The 26,992-nt window shown below is 44.9% G+C and overlaps 1 protein-coding gene across 1 annotated transcript; it reads left to right on the plus strand.

Annotated features, from left to right (window-relative positions):
• Positions 1 to 1,293: 1,293 nt before the first annotated feature.
• On the plus strand, positions 1,294 to 4,971 carry LOC115028451 (angiopoietin-related protein 5-like). The gene is given in 6 exon segments (XM_029462238.1): positions 1,294 to 1,359; positions 1,565 to 1,696; positions 3,047 to 3,164; positions 3,614 to 3,639; positions 3,641 to 3,794; positions 4,521 to 4,971. Coding segments are annotated over 6 exon segments (786 nt in total). The 5' UTR covers positions 1,294 to 1,296; the 3' UTR covers positions 4,814 to 4,971.
• Positions 4,972 to 26,992: the final 22,021 nt, after the last annotated feature.

Here is a 26,992-nt window from a genome sequence, read left to right on the forward strand (position 1 = left end):
GCAGTAGGGGGTCCCGTTGCTACACCAGTTTGGGGGTCCTTGGCCTGAGAAATGTTGAAGAACCCTGCTCTAGTTGGTTTATAAGGTACTATGAGATCTTTAAGATATGCTGGAGCCTGACCATTAATTACTTTGTAAGTCAGGAGAAGGATTTTGAATTCTATTCTGTATTTTACTGGGAGCCAGTGCAGTGCAGCTAATACAGGAGTAATATGATCCTGTTTCCTAGTTCTTGTCAATACACGTGCCGCTGCATTTTGGATCAACTGAAGAGTCTTAAGGGATTTTTTGGGACAACCTGATAACAATGAGTTGCAGTAATCCAGCCTTGAAGTAACAAATGCATGGACTAGTTTTTCTTTTTTCTATAATCCATCCCTGTTAAGGTGGTGTAAAGGGGAGGACACAAACACAATACTCAGGACAAGAGTGTTAACTAAAAACAGATCTTTATGTAACAAAGATTTAAAATACAAAAAAGGTAAAAAGTTAAGCTGAAAGAACACAACAGCATAGAAATGATGGCACAAGGGAGCACTTAAGGGGCATCACCAAAGCCATCAGGATACACCATCTGGGAACCATGAATCTCTGCACCATCCATCAAGCATATCAACAGATACATCGCTGGATGAGAGGTTTGACCTGCTGGTGGCCCAGTATGAAGATTTCTGGGATCATGAAAGTCACTCTGAGTATCTGAACCAGAACTCATCGCAAACCACCCAACAGCTGTGGCCACGTTTCACTCAAACAGCAACGTGCTGATGACACAGGAGTCGGGAGTCAACAACGTCAGGGTTCATCCTCCATGGATCATAAATGTCAAAAATTCAAAAGACGTGATTATTTTAATAGTCGTGGATTTGAAAGCAGTTTTCTGAGTTTTGCCTGAACAGGTATTTCTTGTTTGCCTCAGAAAGTTGTTTTTCTTGACAAGTAAAGCCAAACCGGAAAAGTCAGAGAAACGAGCTTGTGCAATTTTTGGTTACAGCATTGTTGAAGGACGCATGAAGGAGGTGTGGCAGTTTAGTCGTGTATAAAGGAGCAGCTCCTGTTGATCTGGCAAACAAGGTTCATCCAACACACAGGTAAGACTTAGAAAGAGATTCTATTATTATTATTATTATTATTATTATTATTATTATTATTATTATTAGCCGTTATTGGACTTTAGTGCTGAAAGGCTGGAATGTCTGACTTCTGTCAGCTTCTCTTAGTGTTGTTTAAAATATTTAACTTCTGTATCATTTTTTTAAAAGATATTTATTTTGTCCCTTTTAAACTCAGGTCAAAATGAAGAGTCTGGTCGTGTATCATTTGCTCAACTTGGTGTTTCTTCTGAGCTGCACAGCTCAGGTAATACAAACTGTCTTCTCTCTGCAACGTCTTCACCTTCTATTCTCTTTAATATGACACTAATCATGTCTGTATTTTGAAGTCTAACTTTAAAACTGTTTCTGTGGTATTGCTAGACAACCCATGATGCTCATGCTGTTCCTGGTAAATGTTATTATTGCTTCTAATATACACATTTTGGAAGATACAAGGCTCATGTATTCAGAGTTAACGTTGTTTTTCTCTTTTCATGCTCACCTCAGTATATTCAGACTGCACGCAGATTAGGGCTCACGTACCACGAGCGCGCAGCGGGGTTTATTTAATCCACCCTCCTGGAGTCCATACCCCGTTTAAGGTAGGTGTCAAGTTATTTTCTAAATGTGCAGCTTTCCCTACTTGAAAGGGATGGAAACATCTACCCAAAGTTTTTTAACTGGATTTCACTCCAAAAGACCAAACTGCTCTTTTCCTTTTTTCCTCCTTTTATTTTTTGCAATTTCAGCAAGAGTCAGACAAGGTATTTAGAGTTAGGTATTTAGAGTTGAAAAACCTTTTGAATAGAAACAAACAGAAAAGAGAATTAATACATATTACAAGGCAACTCAGATAAATGTAAATAGCAAGATACACACATTTGTAATTTCCAACTAGTTCTACCTTAAATTAATTTACAACTGCACTCCCACTAAATGAACATAACACATGCACAGCTGCTGTCATCATTTTAACAGGAAATGCATTCCATATTACCGAGTAAATGTGTACTTCTAACGGCATTTTAACTTTAAGTACTACTCATTTTTAATGAAATACAATTATGCAGTCAGTTTTTAAATCACAAACGACACACACACACACACACACACACACACACACAAACGAGTAGCGGCAGCGATCTCCAGCAGGTAACAGTCTCTCAAGCTAAAAGGTTCAGCGTCTTACCGGCTGCCTCTTTGGTCTCGATAGATATTTGGGCCCTGCACAATCTTGGTCTGGATTTCGACGTAGTCACGAACACATCCTCTCTGCGCTTCCATAACGCCAAGCGGCGCTCTTTTAAATGGTAAACACTCAGGCAGATTGGTCACATCCGGTTTGTCCCATTACTATCTGGACAGCTCCAGTTTGACTTGACAGCTTCAGTTTAACTGGACAGTAGGGCTGCACCATTTAGGCCAAAATGATAATCACGATAATGTTTTGATTAATATTGAGATCACAATTATTTATCACGATTGTTCAGTGGTTTAAACTTCTAAATATTTTTTATTGCACTTTCATATTTAAATGAGCATAGCACTTAATTTCCACGTTTTGCTACATTCCTGTTAATGCACACATTAGGGCTGCACCATAATAGAAGGCGCTGCACACCTGGTGGTCAGTTCAGGTAGTGCTTGATGTGACATGCAGCAGAGTTTTCTATTAGCAAAGCTCGTATTTTAAACACCAATATCCCAGTCGAACATTTAATCGTGTGAAGCCAAAATTATGATTGTGACTGTTATGCATTGAATATAATATGAAATGTGTCACTTTGCCAGTTCACTCAATGATATAAATGTCTCCCTTAAGGAAAAAGGTTGAGAGCCACGGCTCTAACACATGTCATCTTTTCCAAAGCCTTGCAGAACATGTCTCAGTCTTCAGGTGTGTGTGTAAAGCTGCCTGCTGGTTTCTAAACGCATGTTTACTACCTGTGCAGGTGTACTGTGAGATGAGGCGTGATGGAGGCTGGACAGTGATTCAGAAGCGCTTTGGAGGTGCGGTTTCCTTCAACAGGAACTGGGCAGCTTATAAATACGGATTTGGATTCCTTGCACGTAAGTAAAGAATTTAAAGCTGGTTGTGTTTTCCTGATAGGTGTGAGGCGACATGTAACTTGTGATGACTGGAACGCCTTACTTAGCACACAGCTGCTAAACAACCTAGAAAGGTCTTTGTTACATTCACAACATACAGGACTGGGGATCCAATTTGCTGCTACGGTAAAACATTGCAAGAATGAAGAGAATGTCAGAGTGAAGAGTCGCAGGCCGACACCGTCCAGCTCTAAAACTAAATGAGATTACACTGTGAGGGCAATATGCACATTTTCTTGCACACATAATGTATGCACATCAGGCTGTGGGGCCAAGTTCTCCTGGAGGAAAGCACTGTGTGAACTTCAGAAGTTTCCAGCTGTCGTTGAATTCTCTCCTGCTGACTACCTGCAGGCGACCTGAAACCAGAAAAACCTAAATCCTTTCATGTGTTCTGCTGATTCCCTCAGACAACCACTGGCTCGGTCTGAATAGAGGTCTTCTCTCTGACCCGCTTCAGGACGTGGACCATGAGGGTGGACCTGTGGGACCATGAAGGTGCCTCTGCCTACGCCGAGTACAGAAACTTCAGAGTGGAGAATGAACATGCAAATTTCAAACTGCATGTGGGGCGCTACAGTGGAAATGCAGGTACTGCAGGCTTCTCTAACACGTTTCAGATCTTCTTTGTCCCGCTTTGCTTTTCAGAGACACATGTTATCCCGTGTATTTCACTTTCATTTATGCCGGATTGTAAAGTCTTTTGACTTTGAGTATTTTAACTGATGTAAATGAAAGTTGGTCAGTGCAGACATTTCTAAGGAGGTGTTATTATTTATTTGTTACGTTGGAAACTACGTGTTGTGGGGTCCACTGTGAAACCCCAGCACCCTCTTCCTGTTCATCAGTTTCACCACCAGCCTGATGCACAAGTGTGGAGCAGCTCGAGGCTGACGGCCTTCTCAGGAATGATCTCATTATAACGTCTTTACGTTCAATTATGTGTTGATCTACACATAATGAAATGCTACACACGGCAGCTTCAAAGCGACACAATATCACTTTTAAGGGGTTCAACTGCTACAGCCTTATTTGTTCTGGTATGACCAGTAGCTTGTGGTGGATAACGTTAGCTAATGTTGGCACACTTAGGCCAGATACAGATGTATAACTGACATTACTGGAGAGGCTCACTGGCTTTATGACTCCTCTGTACTTGTTAGATAAACATTTGAACATGTTCATGACAAATTTAAGACAAAGGTTGTTTGAAAATGAAGAGCAACTCGAGGCGCCATCATCTTGTTCTTCAGCAACATTTTAAAGGGCCACTCTGAATTTAAAAGTTCCTTAAATAGTTTCCAACTTTGTCCAAAGGGGATGCCATCCGTGGTGCCTATCCAGGCGTTGACCAGAATGGCTTCGGCTTCAGCACCTTCGACCGCGACAATGACGGCTGCTCCCCCTGCATCTTTGGGGACATTGCTCAATCACAATGTGTTAGTTTAGACGAAGGCGGTTGGTGGTACAGCAGCTGCGGCTCTGCCAGTCTGAACGGCATATGGCATCCTTTTGATGATCACAACTTTTGGCAGTCAGGGCTCAACTGGTACAACTGGCATGCTCATTACTCCATGAGGGCCTCCAGAATGATGATCAAGTCTGTGTGAGAGGAGCCGGTCGTCTTGTCTTGTTCTTCATTATACGCAAATCAGTTGTTTTTATTTTTAGATACATACTGTTTATTTCTGCCTTTGGGGATGGGTTATCTTTTGTATATTTTTCTTCACAATCTATGTATCCTTAAAGCATTCACAATACCTGAAAAAGCTGCACAATAGAAGCATTACAAGCACTCACCATTCACCATTTTTTAGAAAAGCATTATAACAAAGCACAATGATGATGGATGCCCATAATTCAATTTACAGGCATCTCTAAAATTATTGCATTGTTTTTGTGACATAAATCAACCAAACATCTGAAGTTTGAACAACCATATAGAAACATGGAAGGCAGTTAATGCAGGATGCTGGAGCTCAATCATAACTTCCATTTTTTGATGTACTGCATCACATTTCTGAGGATTTAGGTTGATTTAATGAATGAAAGTCTGCATGTAGTGTTTGTTAATGCTAAATGCCTTTAATTCATTGTGAAACACCCTGAGTATAAATACATATTCAATAAATGGTTTTGTTTGCGGAACACTGCTTTCTTTCAGTGTTTGTGTTCAGCAGTTTGTCATGACTCTGCATGCTTGGCCAGACTCGGCCACATAAGGTTCATATATAAGTTGTAAAATGTCTTGTAGTTTTTACTGCTGTTTCATCGAGTAGCTGCTGATCTGGATACGAGGCTCAGTTTGTGAATATCAGTCGGTGGAACATATATAATGTATATAAACTTGTGAATTGGGAGTGAAACTAATGTAACGGGAGTCAAATGTTTGTTCCCCTGTGCTCTGGGACAAATCATTTAAACCACGAGCACAAGAGGGAACCAGCCTGGACATTAAAGGGACAGTGCATAGGATTTGGTGACATCTAGCGTTTCAGTTGCAGATTGCAGCCAGCTGAATCCCCCTCTGCTCAGCCTTCCCTTCACAAGACTGGTAACGATGCAGTGGTACCTTTCAGGACTTTGTCTCACTCAGAGGCCTTCCTGACCATAACTCCACTTTAGGAGGAACGGAATTCAGGTGGCTGGCGTTTCCCCAGTTCGAGAACTACGGTGGACAAAGGACTGAATAGCACAACTATAACAGGAACTTGATTAAAAAACATTCTTTACTTGCCAAAAAAGATATGGTACATGGGCATACCCAAAGTAAATTGAAAGCTGCTCTTAAACCATTTGCACCAGCTGCATGATTTTGGTCTCAATCAAAAGATAACCCTCTTATTGTTCTTGCAACACATGGAAGAATCACTTGATGCGCTTCTGGCACTGAGTAATAGTGGTCTGAATATACTAAATTTAAAGAAAATAAACTCTGCCTGAAGTTTGTTGTTGAAAAAGATCGGTATAGCTGGTAGGTATGAGCTGGAAAACACAATAGGAACATAGCATTACATATTACCAAGTTCATGTTCAAATTTCAGATAAAAGGGACAAAAATGTAACATATTAGACAGGTTCTTCTAAGAGTAACACCAGGCATTCACAAGCTGTGCATTTGGAGATATAATATGTATTGATAAAAAGGCCATAAATAACTATTGGCCTTTACTATAAATAAACTATTATATACCCAATATTCCCTGTCAGTAGTAATGACACAAAGTAAGTGAAGTATAAACACTTTTCTTTTTAAACATTTGTGTGTTTATTTTGTATTTTGTAATTAATAAATACAATTATGAAAATGATAGTTTTGCGCATCATTTTACATAAAAAAGCTTCTTTACAGATATGGGTTAAAAAGAGTAATAATAAACAATAGAAAAAGAAGATAGAAAAACAGCGTTTGCTAATGAGAGTTAAGTGGTTGCGTCTGTGATATAATTAACTAATAAATGTATTCTGTTGCGTAATAACTGACAAGTGCTCGTATTTACATAGCTAATGTGAAGATATGTTAGGTACTATATGTATTAAATAAAGCTCATACTTAGACTTGTAAGAAGCTCAACTCACTCATAACTGTCTTATCATATCAGGGATAATTGTGACTCATTGTGATCATAATCACTGTCATATTGTGAATGCATAATATGAGAGCGCCCCTGACAGAGTCGTTCAAAGACCCCGTAGGATGTGCCGTGATGACGTCAGACGTCCGGACCGGAAATGATATACATATACATATACACGGATGTAACCAGTAGCACGGATGTAGCTTGAACACTAACAAAACCTGGTGACCCCGACTGTGATAATTGGAAATGGCGAGGACAAAAGGCTGAGAAGGGCCGGAGGTTAGTGACGTTTGATAACTGCACACAGGCCTGATCGAGACAGCAAATGCCAAGCCTGTTTAGTTGAATTTGCATAGTTTATATAGTCACTTGTAGGTGCAGTTGTCAAGCGACGGCAGTCTCGTATGAAAAATAATATTGCAAATGCTAAATTGATGTGATGATGACCGAGTTTGGAAAATACTGCATGAAATGAAACTGCACAGAGGGGTAGCCTATAAAATATTAAAAGTGATCCTGACGTAAGAAATAAGAGATAAATAAGGCCTGAAAGAAGGTTTTCAAGTAGCGCTTGATTGCTTAGTTTAAGTTTAAATATCAAGTCTTCAGAGAGGAAGCGCGGCTGACAGAGTTGCTGTGAGTTTACGGAGGAAAAGGCCAAAACGGCCTGTTCTGGCTAAAATGAGAAAGCCTTAATAGTGAATATTTGGATGTGATTACGTGGTGGAGGTTGACGAATACCCCATTGTCTCACTACATTCATGCATCTTCCATAGACGAGCATAGACATATTATAAAAATAATGAAAAAAGTTCGCGAAATTCGGCTGTGTGGGAGAAGGGTGAGCTTCTCTTAGCGGGGGCTATAAAAACCCTATTTAATCTGACGTAGACTGTATAAAACTAATATTAATGCAATGTGGGTTGGAAACTATTTATTGAAGTATGTGTGTGTTGTTGAAAAGCAATATTGTCTGTAAGTGAATGAATTGAGGCATTTAAGCCAAGCTAACTCAGTGCTAACGCAACAGGCGAGTGGGTCAAGCTAACGTTAGGAGCTAGCGCTCATTTTGTTAAATGCATTTAAGTTTGTAGCTTCGGAATTAACCGTATAAACTGACTGTTTGACTATTGTTAGACAGAAGGGAATCACGGGGAGGTTTTGATGTTATTCAGAAGTTGAAATGACTTATCAGAAGGAACTGATTGATGCAAAAACTTAGCAAAGAAGTTGCTAAACTACGGAAAGTATTTTGAAACAAACAGAACCTTAAGTCTTACACTGAAGCATTGGGGTGGAAATTAGAACGCAAAAGTTGTCTCCATTTAGAGTACAAAGATAGAAGTAGAAACCTAATAACACAAGCTCCTGTAAAAATATTCAAAAGATCAGTCACTCAGGTGAACTCCATACCAACTGAATTGGCCAAAGTTAGTGATTTTGTCCCAGTGTGGGTAGCAGCAGCTGTTGGCCATTACTTCCTCCCCCACCTGGGGGATGGAAATACTTTGGAAACAGGAGGTTAAAACAAAGGAGACATTGTACCCATCCCCTCCCCCACCAACCAGTAGGCTATAGGAATTTACGACCTGTATAGACAAAAAGCCTGAGGACAGACAGAGTTTAACTACTTTAGGAGATAAGTTTAATCCATCCAAAAACTGGAGTGGAGTTAAGTATCAACCGGGTGATATGAAACAGTAGAACATGAATATGTTAAACGGAGCGGCACACTAACAACAAGCTCAACCAGTAGGGAGATTTGCCTGGCCACGATCATTAGCATAGCGTTAAGGGATTATTCAGATCACTGCCTGAAATCCCTTAATTGTAATAGTGCACAAAAAAAGTCACATGCAGCAGAAAGAAGCCATCCCATCTCACAGAGCAAAGTTGACTTGTTGCCGGGGACATTTTGGGAAAGATTCTATGGATAGTTGTGCGTGTGCCTGCATGTTCTTAAGCTTGTGTGTGTCTAATTCATTCATTCAAAACGGCAAACTACAAATCTGCCAGCAAATACATGACCTCGGATTTAAGGGATTAATTAAAAACAAATTAAAAGTCGTTAAGCCTGCAAAATACCTGCTTCTTCTGAAACAACACGTCCAAAACAGGATGTCGGTTACTGTGTCAATCATGTTAAAAAATCCATCCATCCATCGTCTACCGCTTATCCGGGATCGGGTCGCGGGGGCAGCAGCTCCAGTAAGGAACCCCAATCTTCCCTTCTCCGGGCCACATCCTCCAGCTCCGACTGGGGGATCCTGAGGCGTTCCCAGGCCAGTGAGGAGATATAATCTCTCCACCGAGTCCTGGGTCCCCTCCCAGCTGGACGTGCCTGGAACACCTCCCTAGGGAGGCGCCCAGGTGGCATCCTTACTAGATGCCCGAACCACCTCAACTGGCTCCTTTCAACGTAAAGGAGCAGCGGCTCTACTCCGAGTCTCTCACAGATGGCTGAGCTTCTCACCCTATCTCTAAGGGAGACGCCAGCCACCCGTCTGAGAAAACCCATTTCGGCCGCTTGTACCCGTGATCTCGTTCTTTCGGTCATGACCCAGCCTTCATGACCATAGGTGAGGGTAGGAACGAAGATCGACCGGTATATTGAGAGCTTTGCCTTCTGGCTCAGTTCTCTTTTCGTCACAACGGTGCGGTAAAGTGACTGTAATACCGCCCCCGCTGCTCCGATTCTCCGGCCAATCTCTCGCTCCATTGTCCCCTCACTCGCGAACAAGACCCCGAGGTACTTGAACTCCTTCACTTGGGGTAATGGCTCATTCCCTACCTGGAGTAGGCAATCCACCGGTTCCCTGCTGAGAGCCATGGCCTCAGATTTGGAGGTGCTGGGCCTCAGATTTGGAGGTGCTGATCCTCATCCCAACCGCTGCACACTCGGCTGCGAACCGATCCAGTGACTGTTGAAGGTCACAGACCGATGATGCCATAAGGACCACATCATCTGCAAAGAGCAGCGATGAGATCCTCAGGTCACCGAACTGCAACCCCTCTCCTCCACGACTACGCCTCGATATCCTTATCCATGAAAATCACGAACAGGATTGGTGATAAAGCGCAGCCCTGGCGGAGGCCAACATTCACGGGAAACGAGTCCGACTTACTGCCGAGTATCCGGACACAACTCTCGCTTTGGGCGTACAGGGATTGGATGGCCCTCAAAAGTGACCCCCTCACCCCATACTCCCGCAGCATCTCTCACTAGTATCACCCGGGGGACCCGGTCATACGCCTTCTCCAGATCCACAAAACACATGTAGACCGGATGGGCATACTCCCAGGCCCCCTCCAGGATCCTTGCGAGAGTAAAGAGTTGGTCTGTTGTTCCACGACCAGGACGGAATCCGCATTGTTCCTCTTCAATCAGAGGTTCGACTACCGGCTGAACCCTCCTTTCCAGTACCTTTGAGTAGACTTTACCAGGGAGGCTGAGAAGTGTGATACCCCTGTAGTTGGCACACACTCTCTGGTCCCCCTTTTTAAATAGGGGAACCACCACCCCGGTCTGCCAACCCCTAGGCACTGTCCCAGACTTCCACGTAATGTTGACGAGGCGTGTCAACAAAGACAGCCCCTCAACACCCAAAGCCCTCAGCCTTTCTGGACGGATCTCATCAACCCCTGCGGCTTTGCCACTGTGGAGTTGTTTGACTACCTCAGTGACTTCCATCAGGGAAATTGACGATGATCCCCCATCAGCTTCCAGCTCTGCCTCTACCATAGAGGGCGTGTTAGTCAGATTCAGGTGTTCCTCAAAGTGCTCCTTCCAGCGGCCGATAACCTTCTCAGTTGAAGTCAGCAGGGTCCCACCCTTGCTGTACACAGCTTGGATGGTTCCTCGCTTCCCCCTCCTGAGGTGCCGGATGGTTTTCCAGAAGCACCTTGGTGCCGACCGAAAGTCCTTCTCCATAGCTTCTCCGAACTTCTCCCACACTCGCTGCTTTGCCTCTGACACGGCAGAAGCTGCCGCCCTTCTAGTCCTTCGATACCCTGCAACTGTTTCCGGAGTCCTCCCGGATAACATAACCCGGAAGGACTCCTTCAGTCGGACGGCTTCCCTGACCACCGGGGTCCACCACGGTGTTTGAGGGTTACCGCCCCTTGAGGCACCTAAGACCTTGAGACCACAGCTCATCACCGCAGCTTCAGCAATAGAGGTTTTGAACATCGCCCACTCAGGTTCAATGCCCCCAACCTCCACAGGGATGGCTGAAAAGCTCCGCCGGAGGTGTGAGTTAAAGATCCCCAGGACAGGGGCTTCCTCCAGACGTTCCCAGTTCACCCGCACTACCCGCACACTGCAGCGCTATCAACAAGATGATTAATTTGGGAGGGACTAAAGTTAGCATTGGAGTCCTCTGTTATATTGATATTGAGTCCTGGTATTGAATCAAGTGCTGATGGAATCACTTCCTTAAATTTAGTCACAGCACTTTCAGATAAACATCGAGCGTAGGATATTTTGCCTACTGGCTTGTAGTCCAGTAACAGGACTTCAAAAGTTATTAAAAAATGGTCTGATAAAAGAGGATTATGTGGACACACTGATAAACTTTCAATTTCAACACCATATCCCAGAACAAGGTCCAGAGTGTGGTTTAAACAGTGAGTTGGTTCATGTACATTCTGACTGAACCCAATTGAATCTAATATTGAGATAAATGCATTATTAAGGCTGTCACTATCAACATCCACATGAATATTAAAGTCACCTACAATAATTACTTTATCTGTTTTAAGGACTAAATTTGATAAAAATTCTGAGAATTCAGATAGAAATTCAGAGTACGGACCAGGAGGGCGGTACACAGTAACAAATAAAATTGGCTTTATTGTTTTCCATGTTGGGTTTGAGAGCGTAAGAACAAGGCTTTCAAAAGAGTTATATTTTAGTTTAGGCTTAGGATTGATCAAGAGGTTTGAGTCAAATATGGCCCCAACTCCACCTCCTCGGCCAGTACCTCGAGGAATGTGAGTATTAATATGACCAGGTGGAGTAGATTCATTTAGACTGACATATTCTTCATGTCTCAGCCAGGTTTCAGTGAGACAAAATAAATCAATCTTATTATCTGATATTAAATCATTTACCAATCCAGCTTTCGTTGATAAAGATCTGATGTTTAAGAGCCCACATTTAATTTTTTGATTTAGTTGCACTTTTGCAGTGGTGGTGTTTATTTTAATTAGGTTTTCATGTATAACTCCTCTTCTGTTAACCATAGACTTGATTAGTTTCAGTGGTCGTGGGGCAGACACAGTCACTATGGGGATTTGAGTGGGTGACTGCCCGGAAAGAAGCACAGAGAAGTGTGTAAGACTACAACTCTTTGTCCTGGTCTCAACTCTGGGTTGTCATGGATTAGGTCCACTAATAGACTGTGTAATATTATTGGATATGAGATCTGCTCCAGCCAAAGTAGGATGGATGCCGTCACTCCTAATCAGACCAGGCCTTCCCCAGAAAGTCCGCCAATTGTCTACGAAGCCCACATCATTATCTGGACACCACCGTGATCATTGACCTTTGGCCTAGGGTGCTCTGGTACCACGTGCACTTATGAGCATCCTTATGTTCGAACATGGTGTTTGTTATGGCCATTCCATGACTAGCACAGAAGTCCAACAACAAACGACCGTTCGGGTTTAGATCAGGGAGGCCCTTCCTCCCAATCACGCCTCTCCAGGTGTCTCCATCGTTTCCCATGTGTGCGTTGAAGTCTCCCAGCAAGACTACGGAGTCCCCTACTGGAGCCCCCTACTGGAGCCCCCTGCAAGGCTCCATTCAGGGTCTCCAAGAATACTCAGAACTGCGGTTTGGGGCATAAGCACAAACAACAGTCAGAGTTTTCCCCCCCATAACCCGAAGGCGTAGGGAGGCGACCCTCTCGTCCACCGGGATAAACTCCAACGTAGCGGTGCTCAGCCGGGGGCTAGTGAGTATCCCCACCCCGGCCCGACGCCTCACACCTTGGGCAACTCCGGAGAAGAATAGAGTCCAACACCTATCCAGGAGTACGGTTCCAGAGCCAAGACTGTGCATGGAGGTAAGCCCCACCAGATCCAACTGGTAGCGATCCACCTCCCGCACTAGTTCCGGCTCCTTCCCCCACAGAGAGGTGACGTTCCACAGTCCCCAGAGCCAGCCTCTGCTGCCCGGGTCTGGTCCGTCGAGGTCCCTGACCATCACTGCCACCCATGTGACAGCGCACCCGACCCCAGCGGTTTTTCCCATGAGTGGTGGGCCCACAGGATGGATGGATGGGAGGCACCACGTAGCTTCTTCGGGCAGTGCCCGACCGGGCTCCGTGGCAAACCTGGCCACCAGGCGCTCGCTGTCGGGCCCTCCCTCTGGGCCTGGCTCCAGACGGGGGCCCCGGGCTTCCTCCGGGCAGGGTCTCTCCTTCCTTTCCCTTTCTTTCATGAAGTCGTTTTTGAACCATTCATAGTCTGGCCACTCACCTGAGACCAATTTGCCTTGGGAGACCCTACCAGGACCACTAGGCTCCAGACAACACAGCTCTCAGGTTCATAGGGACACACAAACCTCTCCACCACGATAAGGTGATGGTTCCCAGAGAGGAAAAATGGACAGTTAATTTATGTATTTTTAGAGAAAATAAGAGCAGGGAGCCACTAGGGGCAGTGCCCTGTAGCAGAGATATTTTATGGCTGAAAGAGAAGAAGAATGTGAAACCAGAGCCCCAGAGGGAGAGTGCAGACCAGATGTCAGAGAAAGGACTGACAGGAGAACATGACTCCCCAGCAGCAGGGGGTTCACACTTCCGGAACCAAGTCGTATATCTGCATTCACACACACACACTATCATAGAGCCAATTAAAAGAGGCTGAATTGTAAAGTGTAGAAAACTGTTATTGTAATTAGAGCAGACAGAGCCGCATAATTTTCAGAATAAAGAGCGTAAAAATGAAAACAATCGCAGTAAAATCAGCTAACGATAGATTACGTTCAGAAAAAAAAGAAAAAAAAAAGACTTTAGTATCAGGCCATATTAGAGATGGTATCTGTTTAAACAAGAAGTGTCTGAGAGAATTAGATCAATAGTGTCAGGAGCAATCCATATGTCCAGTAAGGAAAACAGCGCCATATATAGGATGGAGAATGGTACCAGATCTACAGGTTGTAAATAAAGTTGTAGTACCAAGAGCATCCATAGATCCAGAGAGCACATTTTTTTATAATAGATATAGCAAACACATTCTTTTCCAGCCAAGTGGTAAAAGAAAGTCTGTTTTAGTTTGCTTTACAACATGAGGGAAAGAAGTGTGCACTTACACAAGAATCCCATAACGATATTGTGACAATAGCAGAAAAAATAGCAAAGTTTGAACCTCCAAAAATAGTCAGTTATTATTATAAAAAGGATATGCATGCTTTGTTAGCATTTTTATGTCAGCAAGGACACAGAGTTAGTAAGAATAAACTACAATTGTTCAAATCAATAGTGAAGTATTTGGAATACAACATGTCACAATCAGGCAGAGCACTCGATGAGGAGAGGAAGAAAACTTAATTAGAAGCACCTAAACCAGACTAAGACAAATTATGTAATTTCTGTAGAAACTGAGTGCCAAATGATGAACTATTAATTAATCCTCTGTCAAAACTGATTCCTGAAAACCCTATGTCAGCATCTGATAAGATAATATGGAATGAAACAGCTGACAAATCATTTTTGAAGAAAGTTTTGGTAAACTCATCTGTTTTAGAAATACCAGATTATAAGAAACCTTTTATTTAAACAGCAGACTTTATGACATTAGTATTAACACAGAAACATGGAGATAAGAGTAGACCAGTGGTTTACTACTCTTCAAAATTAGACCCAGTAGATAAGGCAATGCCTGACTGCACATAAGCAGTAATTACACCTTCAATGGCAGGTCAGGCCTCTACATCAAGTGTTATTCAGGCCATTGACTTTAACAGTAACACATGCAGTGACAGTTTTGTTGGTAAAGAGCAAAATCACCTACATGTCACCTGCAAGGCACCAGGCATGCAGTGGCAGTTTTGTTTTCACAACCGCACCTAACTATAGAAAAATGTACAACTTTGATCCATCTACATTATTACCAACAGCTTAAGACGGAGAACCACATGACTGAACGACAGAGACGGACAAGAAACTTTACCAAGACCAGACTTGACTGACATTCCCTAAGAGGAACCAGAGATAGAAATGTTTGTTAACAGATCATGTAAAGTAAAGTAAACTAGAGGGTCCGAATGTGACAAGATTTATGTAGTGACACAGACAAGTATTAAAAGCAGAAGCTCTACCTAATCATCTGTCAGCAAAGGAGCAGAACCAATAGCATTGACAGTGACAGATAAAAGAAAGACAAAATTGTAAATATCTACACAGACGGTAACTATGCATGTTCAACATTACATGCGTTTGCTCAAGCAGGGACATAATAGAGGTATGGTAACATTGACTAACACACATATTAATCACACTCTAATAGAAGACTTATTGAAGGCAGTACAGCTACCAAAGTATATTGCTTTATATAAAGGCACAACACATACGATAAGAACTGATCCAGTTTCAGTCGGCAAATAGGTAAATGAGAAGACAAACACACCAGAACACAAGACAGAGAGATATGCAGAAGAAAGTAAGAAAAAGCAGTTTGGACTAAGAATTGCATGCAAGACAGAGATGACTTTCAAAAGAATACTTGACTTAGAAGAACTTAGTACTACCAAGAAGCTTATATAAATGTCTGTGTATTGAGACACGGTATTTGACCATGTCTCAAAAGGAGGGAGTATTATATTGAGTATTATATTAATAGAGTATATTCATAACATTTGATTTTAAGGCCAAATTCCTACTCCAGAATATCTGTTTCAGCACATCTGCATGGATTTTATTTAACTAAATAAATGTGAAGGAAATAGAATATAGTTTAACGATAATAGACATATATAAAATGAGTTGAACATACAGTAGATGCTATGACAGTAGCTAAAGTGTTTACAGCTTAATGAACTGTAAAATAAAGTAATGTAAGTAAAGGATGTGAAGTAAATAACTGCTGATTGTATTAATTCACACTTGATGATTATCACATGTATTTGTCCACCTCAATAATATGTATTTTTGCACAAAATGTATTTCTGCACAACATGTATAATGAGCACTATATTAGTTATGAATGTAAAACACGTCAGGTACGTTTCTCTTCATAAATAGTTACAGGTCTACAAACCATCTCGTCATAACGCTGCTCTCCAAATGGCGTGACCGAGCCAACGTTGACCAATGAGGAGAGGCGACACCCATATGAGTTGAACTAGTCAAATTGTTTATGTGATTTTTGTACACTTCCTGCTATACCAACAGACAGTTAACTGGGTCTTTATTGATTCAGGCCTGTGGACTTGGTGAGCTGAAAGTGCCCTCGGCTGAGAGTATTATCGAAATGCTGTTATCATCACTTTAGATAAATATATCTTGAACATTCAGAAGTTTGCTGGATTGATTTGAAAAGCAGTCATAGCGTCCTCAGAACTTCTAAACCCCACAAGGATAATAAACTTTATGTAAGAATTGCAGCCCAAAGTGCTTCACTGCAAAACATAACACATTAGACAGAATAAGAGCATTTACGGTACAATAATCACAGTCTGATGTAAATGAATGTGAAAGAGCATTAATATTAGTATGAAATAGCAGAATAAAAATGGTATAAATTAGCATAAACTGGATGAAGTGCTTAGCACCAGTAATATTATAAATGCACATTTTGCAAGAGGCTTATCGCCATTTGAGGTTTTTTTTTTATTCCAGCTATGAGAGAACTTATGGACAAACAATCACATCCAGAAGTAGACATAAAAGAAGAAATGTCATAACTGTTAAAAAGAAAAGATATTACGAAATGTGTTGTGTCACATACAGAGAACTCGAAGAGTCCAGTGAAACCGAGTGATTGGTCTCCTAAAAGATGATCAAAAGGAAGGACTGGCATTCTCCAAGATGGGATGGTTTGTTTCAAATCCTATTGACCCACAGCAGTCCGAGTTAAAGAGAGAGCATCCTGGAGACACCTAACACACTGTAAAATGGTAAATATATCACCCACTCCTGTAAGAGACAGTGACTCCATAAAAGCAGAAACTGGACCTCTTCGTGGTGAAGTCTGGCTACACAGGGATGAGTTACCCCAAGGGGCGCTTGTCTCAACCCCAGCGAAGAATCAACACACCCGAAGTTTTAGAAGGGGACTGTGAAATGGAGGTCAGAGTCATCACAGGAGGGTGAGTATAGCCCTGTACACCTGAGACTCAGAAACAACCAGTCAACATAGTTAGATCATCAAAATCAAATCAGATCATGTTGCGATGGTGTTCCCACTCATCTGGTGAGAAACATGGAACCTAAAAGAACATCACTGTCAGTAGAGACTGCACAACCACATCAAATTTGATTTCTGTGATGTAATAACCTGTCCCTCTTCTCTAACAATATGCAAAACAGATCAGGTGGGCAGAGGAGCACATCTGCGCCACGGAGAGGAGGACATTCAGTTCCCCTAGGAGTGGAAGCTGGAGTAAGGCAGTATGGTCAACATCCAAAGATGGATGAGGCAATACTGTACAAGATGCATCAGGTTTTCTGAATAAAAATTTAACAAGCAGAATAAATGTACTCAAAGGAGCAAGAGGAGTGACATGTAAGAAAATAAATGATTGTGATCCATTATTCCTCACCATCGTTTCATCGCATCCCAAAGATTAGAGTCTGTTTTTAAGCAGCTGAGGTTTTAGGCGCAGGTCCACAAGGACATATAGGATATGTAGAAAAGAATGTGGTTTGACTGGAAACTGTATACCGCTAGTGTCAGGACAGACAGACGAGGACCCAGGAGCGTAATTTCGAGATCAAGGTTTTATTGAAACACACACACAGGACAGGACCGAATGAGGCACGGCAGTAGTACAGTTCAGGGATATTCTAAACTCGTAGTCGTAAGGCGGAAGGCAAGTCGGGTTTACCGGGGCTGGAGATCAGAGTAGTAGTAACAGATCACAGATCAGGAGTCAGAGTTGAAAACAGACTGGCAGGATTCCGATGTAGGCTTGCAGATGATCTGACAAGTGTGGACTGAAAAACAGGGCTTTCTATACAGGGCATGATGAGTAGTAAATGCAGTGCAGCTGGTAAGTTAACGAGGGTGGAGCAGAGACAGGTGGAGGTAATTGAAAACAATTAGTGGTGTTACCAGGCAGGGAGAGGGCTCATGACAGGACCTCCCCCCCCCCAAGGGACGGCTCCAGAAGTCCCCAAGAAACACCACCAAGCCGGGCGGGAGGAGGGGGAGCTGGCGGAGGGTCAGAGTCCATATCCTCCATCAGAAGACTCGACATCCGAGGGCCCCAGCTCAGAACCAGGTTCAGGGTCAGGACTAGACACCGGAGCAGGGGCAGCAGAGCCTGGAAGTGGATCTACATGACAAGAAGCCCTGCACCGACCCCGTCGGAGAGATGGCTGGTCAGGGTGTTGGCGATGGAATTCAGTGATGAGGGCCGGATCCACAATTCTTCCAGCGGGAACCCAAGACCTCTCTTCAGGACCATAACCCTCCCAGTCCACCAGATATTGTATGCCCCTACCCCTTCGTCGAGAGCGGAGCAGTCGCCGGACCGTGTAGACGGGGCCACCGTTGAGGAAGCGCGGAGGAGGAGGCGGTGGTGCTGCTGGGACCAGTGGGCTCTCATGTACAGGTCTGAGCTTGGAGACGTGGAAGGTGGGATGTACCTTCATGGTCTTGGGTAGCAGTAGTCGGACTGCCGTAGGGCTGATGACCCTCTGTATGGGAAAGGGTCCAATGAAACACATTGAAAGGGGGAGAGTCCGGTGGCAGAACTGGTGAGTGAGTTGTGGGCATATTCTACCCAGAGAATATGTTGGGCCCAAGCACGGGGGTTGCGTGAGGTCACACACCTCAGTGCCTTCTCCAGCTCCTGGTTCATGCGCTCCATTTGACCATTCGACTGTGGGTGGAATCCCGATGACAGACTGGCGGTGGCCCCAAGAAGGTTGCAGAATTCCTTCCAGAAGGCCGCAGAGAATTGAGGGCCTCGGTCTGACACAATATCCCTGGGCAGACCATGGACTCGAAACACATGTTGCAAGACCACCCGGGCGGTCTCCTTTGCAGTTGGCAGCTTTGGGAGGGGCACGAAGTGGGTCATCTTACTGAAGCGGTCAACGATGGTGAGGACGACAGTGTTTCCTTCAGATTGCGGAAGGCCCGTAACGAAGTCCAGGGAGATATGGGACCAGGGTCGCATGGGCACTGGCAGAGGCTGGAGTAACCCAGCTGGGGGCTGACTGGGGGTCTTGTGCTGGTTGCAAGTGGGGCAAGCTCTAACAAACTCCTGGATATCTTTCCTCATCAACGGCCACCAGAAACGTTGGGAGAGCAGATGGAGGGTGCGTGTGATTCCGGGGTGACAGGCCAGGCGAGAGTCGTGCCCCCACTGAATCACCTGAGACCTCAGATCTGCTGGGACAAAGAGACGGTTAGAGGGGCATGCACTGGGGCTCGGCTGGTTCCGGATGGCTTCTCTGACCTGCTCCTCAATGTCCCAGGTCAAGGCAGCAACAACACAGGGGCTTGGGAGGATGGTTGTCGACTCCTCATTGGATGCCTCATCCTTCTGAAACATCCTGGAGAGTGCGTCGGTCTTGATATTGCAGGAGCCAGGACGGTAGGAGAGCGTGAAGTTAAAACGGGTGAAGAATAATGACCAGCGACACTGGCGGGAGTTCAGCCTCCTGGCTGTCTGGATATACTCCAGGTTTTTATGGTCTGTCCAGACCACAAACGGAACTTTAGACCCCTCCAACCAGTGGCGCCACTCCTCGAGGGCGAGCTTGACGGCCAGTAGCTCGCGGTTGCCGATGTCGTAGTTGTATTCTGCTGGAGTCAGTCTACGGGAGTAAAAGGCACAGGGGTGCATATTGCCATCCTCTGCTGCTCGTTGGGAAAGCACCGCTCCAACTCCTACATCCGAAGCATCCACCTCCACCACAAACTGCCGTCCAGCATCAGGCATTTGGAGAATAGGGCCTGAGGTGAAACGAGCTTTGAGGGTCTTGAAGGCTTTGTCAGCGGCTGCTGTCCACTGAAACGGCTGTTTCACGCTGGTCAGTGCAGTGAGTGGTGCTGCCACTGTGCTGTAACCCCGGATGGATCTCCTATAAAAGTTGGCGAACCCCTAGGAACTGCTGCAGTTTTTTACGGGTCTCTGGAACCGGCCACGACACCACAGCAGACACCTTTGCAGGATCCATTTGAACGTTGCCTTCGGTCACCACATAACCCAGGAATGAGACAGACTTGGCGTGGAACTCACACTTCTCTGCCTTCACGAAGAGAGTTCTCCAGCAACCAGCAACTGGACATGGCGAGTGTGTTCTGTCTGAGTCTTTGAAAAGATCAAAATGTCGTCAAGGTAAACGAAAACAAACTTATTGAGCATGTCTCTGAGGATGTCGTTTACCAGCGCCTGGAACACTCCCGGGGCATTGGTGAGACCGAACGGTATGACGAGATATTCGTAGTGTCCTGTTGGAGTGTTGAACGCAGTCTTCCACTCGTCACCCTCTCTCATCCGCACCAGATGGTAGGCATTCCGCAGGTCTAGCTTGGTGAACACTGTGGCCCCTTGCAGCAGTTCAAAGGCGGAGGAGAGTAGGGGTAGAGGATAACGATTCTTGACTGTAATGTCGTTCAAGCCCCGGAAATCGATGCACGGACGGATAGAGCCATCCTTCTTTCCGACAAAGAAGAATCCCTCTCCCGCGGGGGAAGATGATGGACGGATTATGCCGGTGGCCAGTGAGTCGTTTATGTAGTCCTCCATGGCTTTTCTTTCTGGGGCTGACAGCGAGTAGAGACAGCCCTTCGGGGGTGTGGTGCCAGGCAGAAGGTCGATGGCGCAGTCATATGGTCTGTGTGGTGGCAGAGACGTGGCCTTGGACTTGTTGAACACCTCTCTCAAGTTGTGATAACAGGCAGGAACATTGGATATGTCGGGGGCGGTGCTGGAAGCTCCCCGGTCGATTGGCAAGATGGCTCCCTTTAGGCAGGTCCGATGGCAGCCCCTCCCCCACTCGCGTATTGTGCCTGTTTCCCAGTCAAGTTGGGGGTTATGAAGACGGAGCCACGGAAATCCAAGGATGAGTGGTTGGCCGGGGGAGGGTAAGAGATGGAACTGGATGGACTCCTGGTGGTTTCCTGACAGCAGAATTGTCACAGGGGCCGTGATGCGAGTGATGGTGCCGAGACGGTGTCCATCCAGGGCTCGTGCAGGAACGGGTGGAGTGAGTTGTTGACGGTTCACGCCCAGTTGCCGCGTGAGCTCTGTGTCCATTATGTTTGTTTCGGCTCGGGAATCCACTAGGGCGGCCAGGGTGTGAGTTGTCGGAAAGTCGAAGGCGGAGCTGAAGCAGGGGTTTTCGGATGGGGGGAGACTGAAGATGTATTGAGCTCACCCGGATCTCCCCTACACCTGGTGAGCTGCGGCTTTTGACGGGCTTGACAGGCGGGGGTGGAACGTGGAGGACTCCCCCCGAATGCGGATGGCTGGTTGACTCAGACGCCCCCTCTCTCTTCTGCGGGCCGATCAATGCGAACGGCAAGGGCAATGGCGTCATCAAGTGTCTTGGGCTGCTCATGAGAGACGAGCTCGTCTTTAATGTAGTCCGCCAGGCTGTGGAGGAAGGCGTGCACCAGTGCCTCGGTGAGCTGAGACTTGCCAGGGTACGAAAGTCTATGGAGAAGTCTGCCACCGTCCGATTGCCCTGGCGGGTGGTCAGCAGTGCCTGTGATGCTTTGGTTGTTGTTGAACCTAAGTCAAAGACCTTTAACATCTCCTCTTCGAAGGCACTGAATAAGGCACAGGCTGGGGACTGCCGGTCGAACTCTGCCGCTCCCCACAACCGAGCTCGGCCGGTGAGATGGGTAATGACGTAACCCACCCTGGCTCCCTCCGTCGAGAAGGTCCTGGGCTGTAATGCGAACTGCACTCGGCAGCTGGTCAGGAAGGCTCGAATCTGCTTCGGGTCACCGTCAAAGCGTTCCGGATGGCCAATCCTCGGTTCTGGAGGCGGTACTGCCGGAACTGCAGCGTTGGACCCTGAAGCAGCTGGAGAAGACACAACAGCGGGATGGAGTAGGGCAGACGGTACTGGAACAGACGAAGCAGGAGTGGCCGCATTGGTGAGTAGCAGCAGGACGTGGGCTAGTAGTGGTTGTTGCTGGTTAAATTGTTGTTGTTGGTGGCTGAGTTGGAGCAGGGAAGCGATATCGCCGGTCATCCGATTGATGTCTCCCTCAGTGCGTTCCAGTTGCTGTAGGACAGATATCTCAGTCTCTACCTGCATGCTGGTCTGAGCGTGCGCTGGGTCCATGATGGTCAGATCATTCTGTCAGGACAGACAGACGAGGACCCAGGAGCGCAATTTCGAGATCAAGGTTTTATTGAAACACACACACACACACAGGACAGGACCGAATGAGGCACGGCAGTAGTACAGTTCAGGGATATTCTAAACTCGTAGTCGTAAGGCAAGTCAGGTTTACCGGGGCTGGAGATCAGAGTAGTAGTAACAGATCACAGATCAGGAGTCAGAGTTGAAAACAGGCAGGCAGGCAGGCAGGATTCCGATGTAGGCTTGCAGATGATCTGACAAGTGTGGACTGAAAAACAGGGCTTTCTATACAGGGCATGATGAGTAGTAAATGCAGTGCAGCTTGTAAGTTAACGAGGGTGGAGCAGAGACAGGTGGAGGTAATTGAAAACAATTAGTGGTGTTACCAGGCAGGGAGAGGGCTCATGACAGCTAGCTCAGTAAAGATATTGAATTGTATTGTGTGTATTGTGTGTGTGTGTGTGTGTGTGCACCAGCCAGGCCCCTCCTTGCTTTAAAGCCCAGTCCAATTTCTATTTGGACAAATGACACCGAGTAAACCTGTCTGTTAACAACGATGTATAGTGTAACAGAACCACTCAGTCCAATTTGAAAAAGATATTCAACTCACAGAACCAATAGCACAAGACGTGCTATTGGTTCTGTGAGTTGAATATCTTTTTCATGTGCATTGGTGACACTGGTCGAGCGTTTTTATGTTCTATGTTTGGCCCATAACAGATCAAACTCTTGTGAGCTTGAACTCAGTTGAAGAGAAACACAGCACCTGGGAGGAGTTTCAGCTCCACAGCATACAAAGATGGAGTAGGAGTATCCCAGGGAGTGCAAGATGAATTCAAAGCAAAATATCTAATTGGAGCAGGTTTGTTTTTATGGTGGGCAACTACCAATAAGCATGTGGATTGGATTAATTACATTTAACAGAGGTTTATTAATTATTACAAGGGATGCAGTTAAGGGGCTAGCTGAACAACAAGCAGCCACCAGATTAGTGACATGACAAAATGGAATGGCCTTAGACATGCATCTAGCAAATAAAGGTGTGTGTGGCATGTTTGGCTCATCCTGTTGCACAATTATATCAAATAATACTGTTTCAGAGAGATCAGTTACCAGTAGAGAATTAGTTTGGTGATGCTATGGAAAGATGGTTCGGGAAATGGAAAGTTCTCATGTCACTGGTATCTTCAGCATGAATGGCTATATCAAAATCAATTTGCACATCAACTCCACTGTTTATATTTTGTATATATTTATGCATTTTTTATATTTATACACCAGCTAAACCAGAGACTCCTGTTGGACCAGGTGATTTGGTAAGGGTCAAGGTCCACAAAAGAAAGTGGTCTGAACCTAGGTGGGACTGGACCGTGGGAGGTGACAGAACGTACTTCACACGCGCTCCGCGTAAAAGGTAAAACAACGATAGGCATATTAATACTGTGTGGATGCTGCTGCATCCAGTGAATCCGCACTCTTGAAAATAGATTGATCACCACTGCCCTAACCAAAGAATCAGGAGAATATGTGATGAGAGGGTGTGCTTTCTTACTGTGCGGACGCTTCTCTGCTAGCTCTTGCCTCTGCTTACATCTTTCTGTTAATATTAATTTAATTTTCACGGATATGCCCCTCTGCACGGACTGCCGTGGACATCTACAGAAGATTGCAGTACTTCAGGCAAAGGTATTTCATCTAGAAGAGAAGGATACATCAATAAGCGTGGAGCAGAACTTAAAGCCACCCCTAACAAACTAGAAGAACCTGACTGACAGAAAGAGACTGGCCCCCGCTTCCACCATGCCGGCAACGGCTCACATCAACCCCCACTGCGCAACCGTGGATTGTAGCAGCGAACACTGGCAAGGAATGCCCTGTCGCCACTGATGTCTCTACAGCTGGAAAACTGGAGGACCCAGCTCGCCTGTCAGTCCCGCGCCGTTCGGGCAGAACGGAGATGCAGAGGATAACAGAAGCTGACGGAGGACGATCAGCGGATCACTGAGCAAACAGCGGATCGAGGATGTGCGCCAAACAGAGGACCACAGATCAGTGAGCCAGCAACGCTAGCGACTCTACTGTATCAGGCATTAACATTAACGGTAAGAAAGGTACCAAAACATACTGCTTCCCTGATGAAATGATCTGTGACATAACAGAAAGAATTCCAGAAATGCTGTCTGTCCACAAATCTGTGAACAAGGTTATTATTCAAGCTGGGAATAATGATATCTCAAGGGGAGAAACGGAAACACTAAAACGTGACTTTACTGAACTGCTAAAAGTTTTGGGCTCTACAGACATTGAAACATACATCAGTGGTCCCATCCCACCAGCCAGGTCAGGAGTGAATCGTAGAATTTTGGGGCTCAACAGGTGTCTATCAATTGCCTGTCCCCTGCACAAAGTGAACTTTATTGACAACTTCAATCTGTTCTGGCAGCGTAGAGGCCTTTTCAGAAGAAATGGACTTCTCTCAACAGATCTGGAGAAAAACTGTTCGCTTCCAATATGGATCACGCCATTAGCCACCCGACTTTGGTTAAATGCAAGGAGACACCATCCCCCACAAAACCAGATAACCACCATGATGACGTCCAAACAACTGGAGCGAGTGATCTTGCTGCAGTACCAGCCACAACAAGCCTGCACACCTAGGACCCCAGTCCCTCAACTCCACCGCTAGACATGGATGAAGTTGAAATTTTGTGGAGTAGCATTGAGACACCCTACCCCCTCCCCTCTTCCTCATCTTTCTCTCCCTTCCTCCTTTTTAACGACAGGATGAACCAATTTGGTGAAAGGTGGTCTTAAACTGACACCTCAAATAACCCCCCACTCTAAACCATCATGCCCTATCATCATCCCTCATTCTTCTCCCCCTCCCAGACATCCCCCGCACCGCCCCCTTGGCTTATACCAAAAGCCTGCTCATGGACACTCAAGGACAGGGGTGTCAAACATACGGCCCACGGGCCGGAACCGGCCCACCATCGGGCCCGCGGGATGATTTTGCAAAGTGTAAAAATTACAGCGAAGACATTAACTTCAAATTTTCAATAAAGGTAACTGCTATTTCAAATGTGTCCACTGGGGGTCGCACACAACACTGCCAAGAAAGCAAACTGTTCATGCTGAGCTGCCAGTAAAAAAAACTTTGGGAGCTGGCGGGTTTATGTCAACATTACACTCGCAGCCTCATAACCCAAAATGTCTTTGTCAAAAAAGTAGAAAAGTGGACACGGAGTGTAGAGTTTTCCAAGAAAAATGGACCTTTTCCTATTTATTCACAGAGGTGAGTGGGAATGCTGTGTGCTTGGTGTGTTCACAGCAGGATTCAGTGCTCAAAGAATATAATATTTGGCATCACTATGAGACTCATCATGGCCAATAATACAACAGCTTGCAAGGACAACTGAGGAGATAAATGAATTGTTAGCAGGTCTGAAGAAACAGCAGTCTGTTGTTACCTGTAGCCGAGATATCGGCGATGCAGCAGTGAAAGCTAGCTACCTTATTGCTAGCGAAATAGCATTAGCATCAAAGCCATACTGCAGTGTTTCGCTCGCCGTTCACGGTCAAGGCTTCTGATCTGCCCATCGACATCCAACTTGAAGTAATCAACTTGCAGTGTGATTCAGATTTGGGGGACACATTTGCCACGGCGGGCTTGGACACCTTTTATCAGCATTTCTTGCCAGGGTACCCCACATTGACAGCCCTCGCTGCAAAGGTTTTGTGCATGTTTGGGACTACCAACCTTTGTGAACAGCTTTTCTCTGTAATGAGCATCAATAAAACAAAGCTGCGCTCTCGGCTCACACACAAACACTTAAATGACATCCTGAAATTGGCTGCTACTCAGGATTTGATGCCTGATATTGATACACTTGTGACGCTAAAAGATGCCAAGTTTCAGGAGCAAACTAAACATTGAGTAAGCCTACTTAATGTAAAATGCTGCTTCAGACACTTTTGCACGTTATATATTTCTGTAAGAATATATTTCTGTGAAAATTAATACTTACTGTGGAAATATTTAAAGACATTGAACAGTGTGAAATATAATGTCAGTCAGCAGCTGCAGTAAAAAGAGACACAACCTTTATGTAGTTTTCATGTATACATTTATACATTTACAAGGCAGGGGGATAACTTAACCTTCTTCCTTAATAGTTGCCACTTTAGTTTATATTTGTGTGGTGTGTCAGGATTACTACACAGATGTGGAAATGAATGTAATTTTAAAATTACATTCTATATCTTGACAAGTTGTTTTGATCATAAAGTAAAATACTATATTGTTCCAGATACCTGTTACTAAATGTTTTGTGCCTGATACACTGTGATCTGTAAGTTGTAATGCAACTAAATGATAAACTGAGGCATAATATTGTTGAAATTGCACTTTTAGGTTGTTCATAATGTTTTGTAAAAAGATAGTTAATTAAATGTGAACATTTTCAGAATGTAGTGTGTACATTTTGAGATCTCGTTATTTATAGGTTATTATGAAGTGATTATACTAGTCCGGCCCACTTGAGATCAAATAGGGCTGTATGTGGCCCCTGAACTAAAATGAGTTTGACACCCCTGCACAAAGACATCCACCCCCCCCCCCCCCCAAACTGGTCACCAAACTGTTCTAATATGTCATGCCATTCCTGTCAAGACTACTACCAGACTAAATCAGCGCTCAGCAAGCACT

The sequence above is a fragment of the Cottoperca gobio genome, chromosome 23 (assembly GCF_900634415.1).
Source record: "Cottoperca gobio chromosome 23, fCotGob3.1, whole genome shotgun sequence".
Lineage (NCBI taxonomy): Eukaryota > Metazoa > Chordata > Actinopteri > Perciformes > Bovichtidae > Cottoperca > Cottoperca gobio.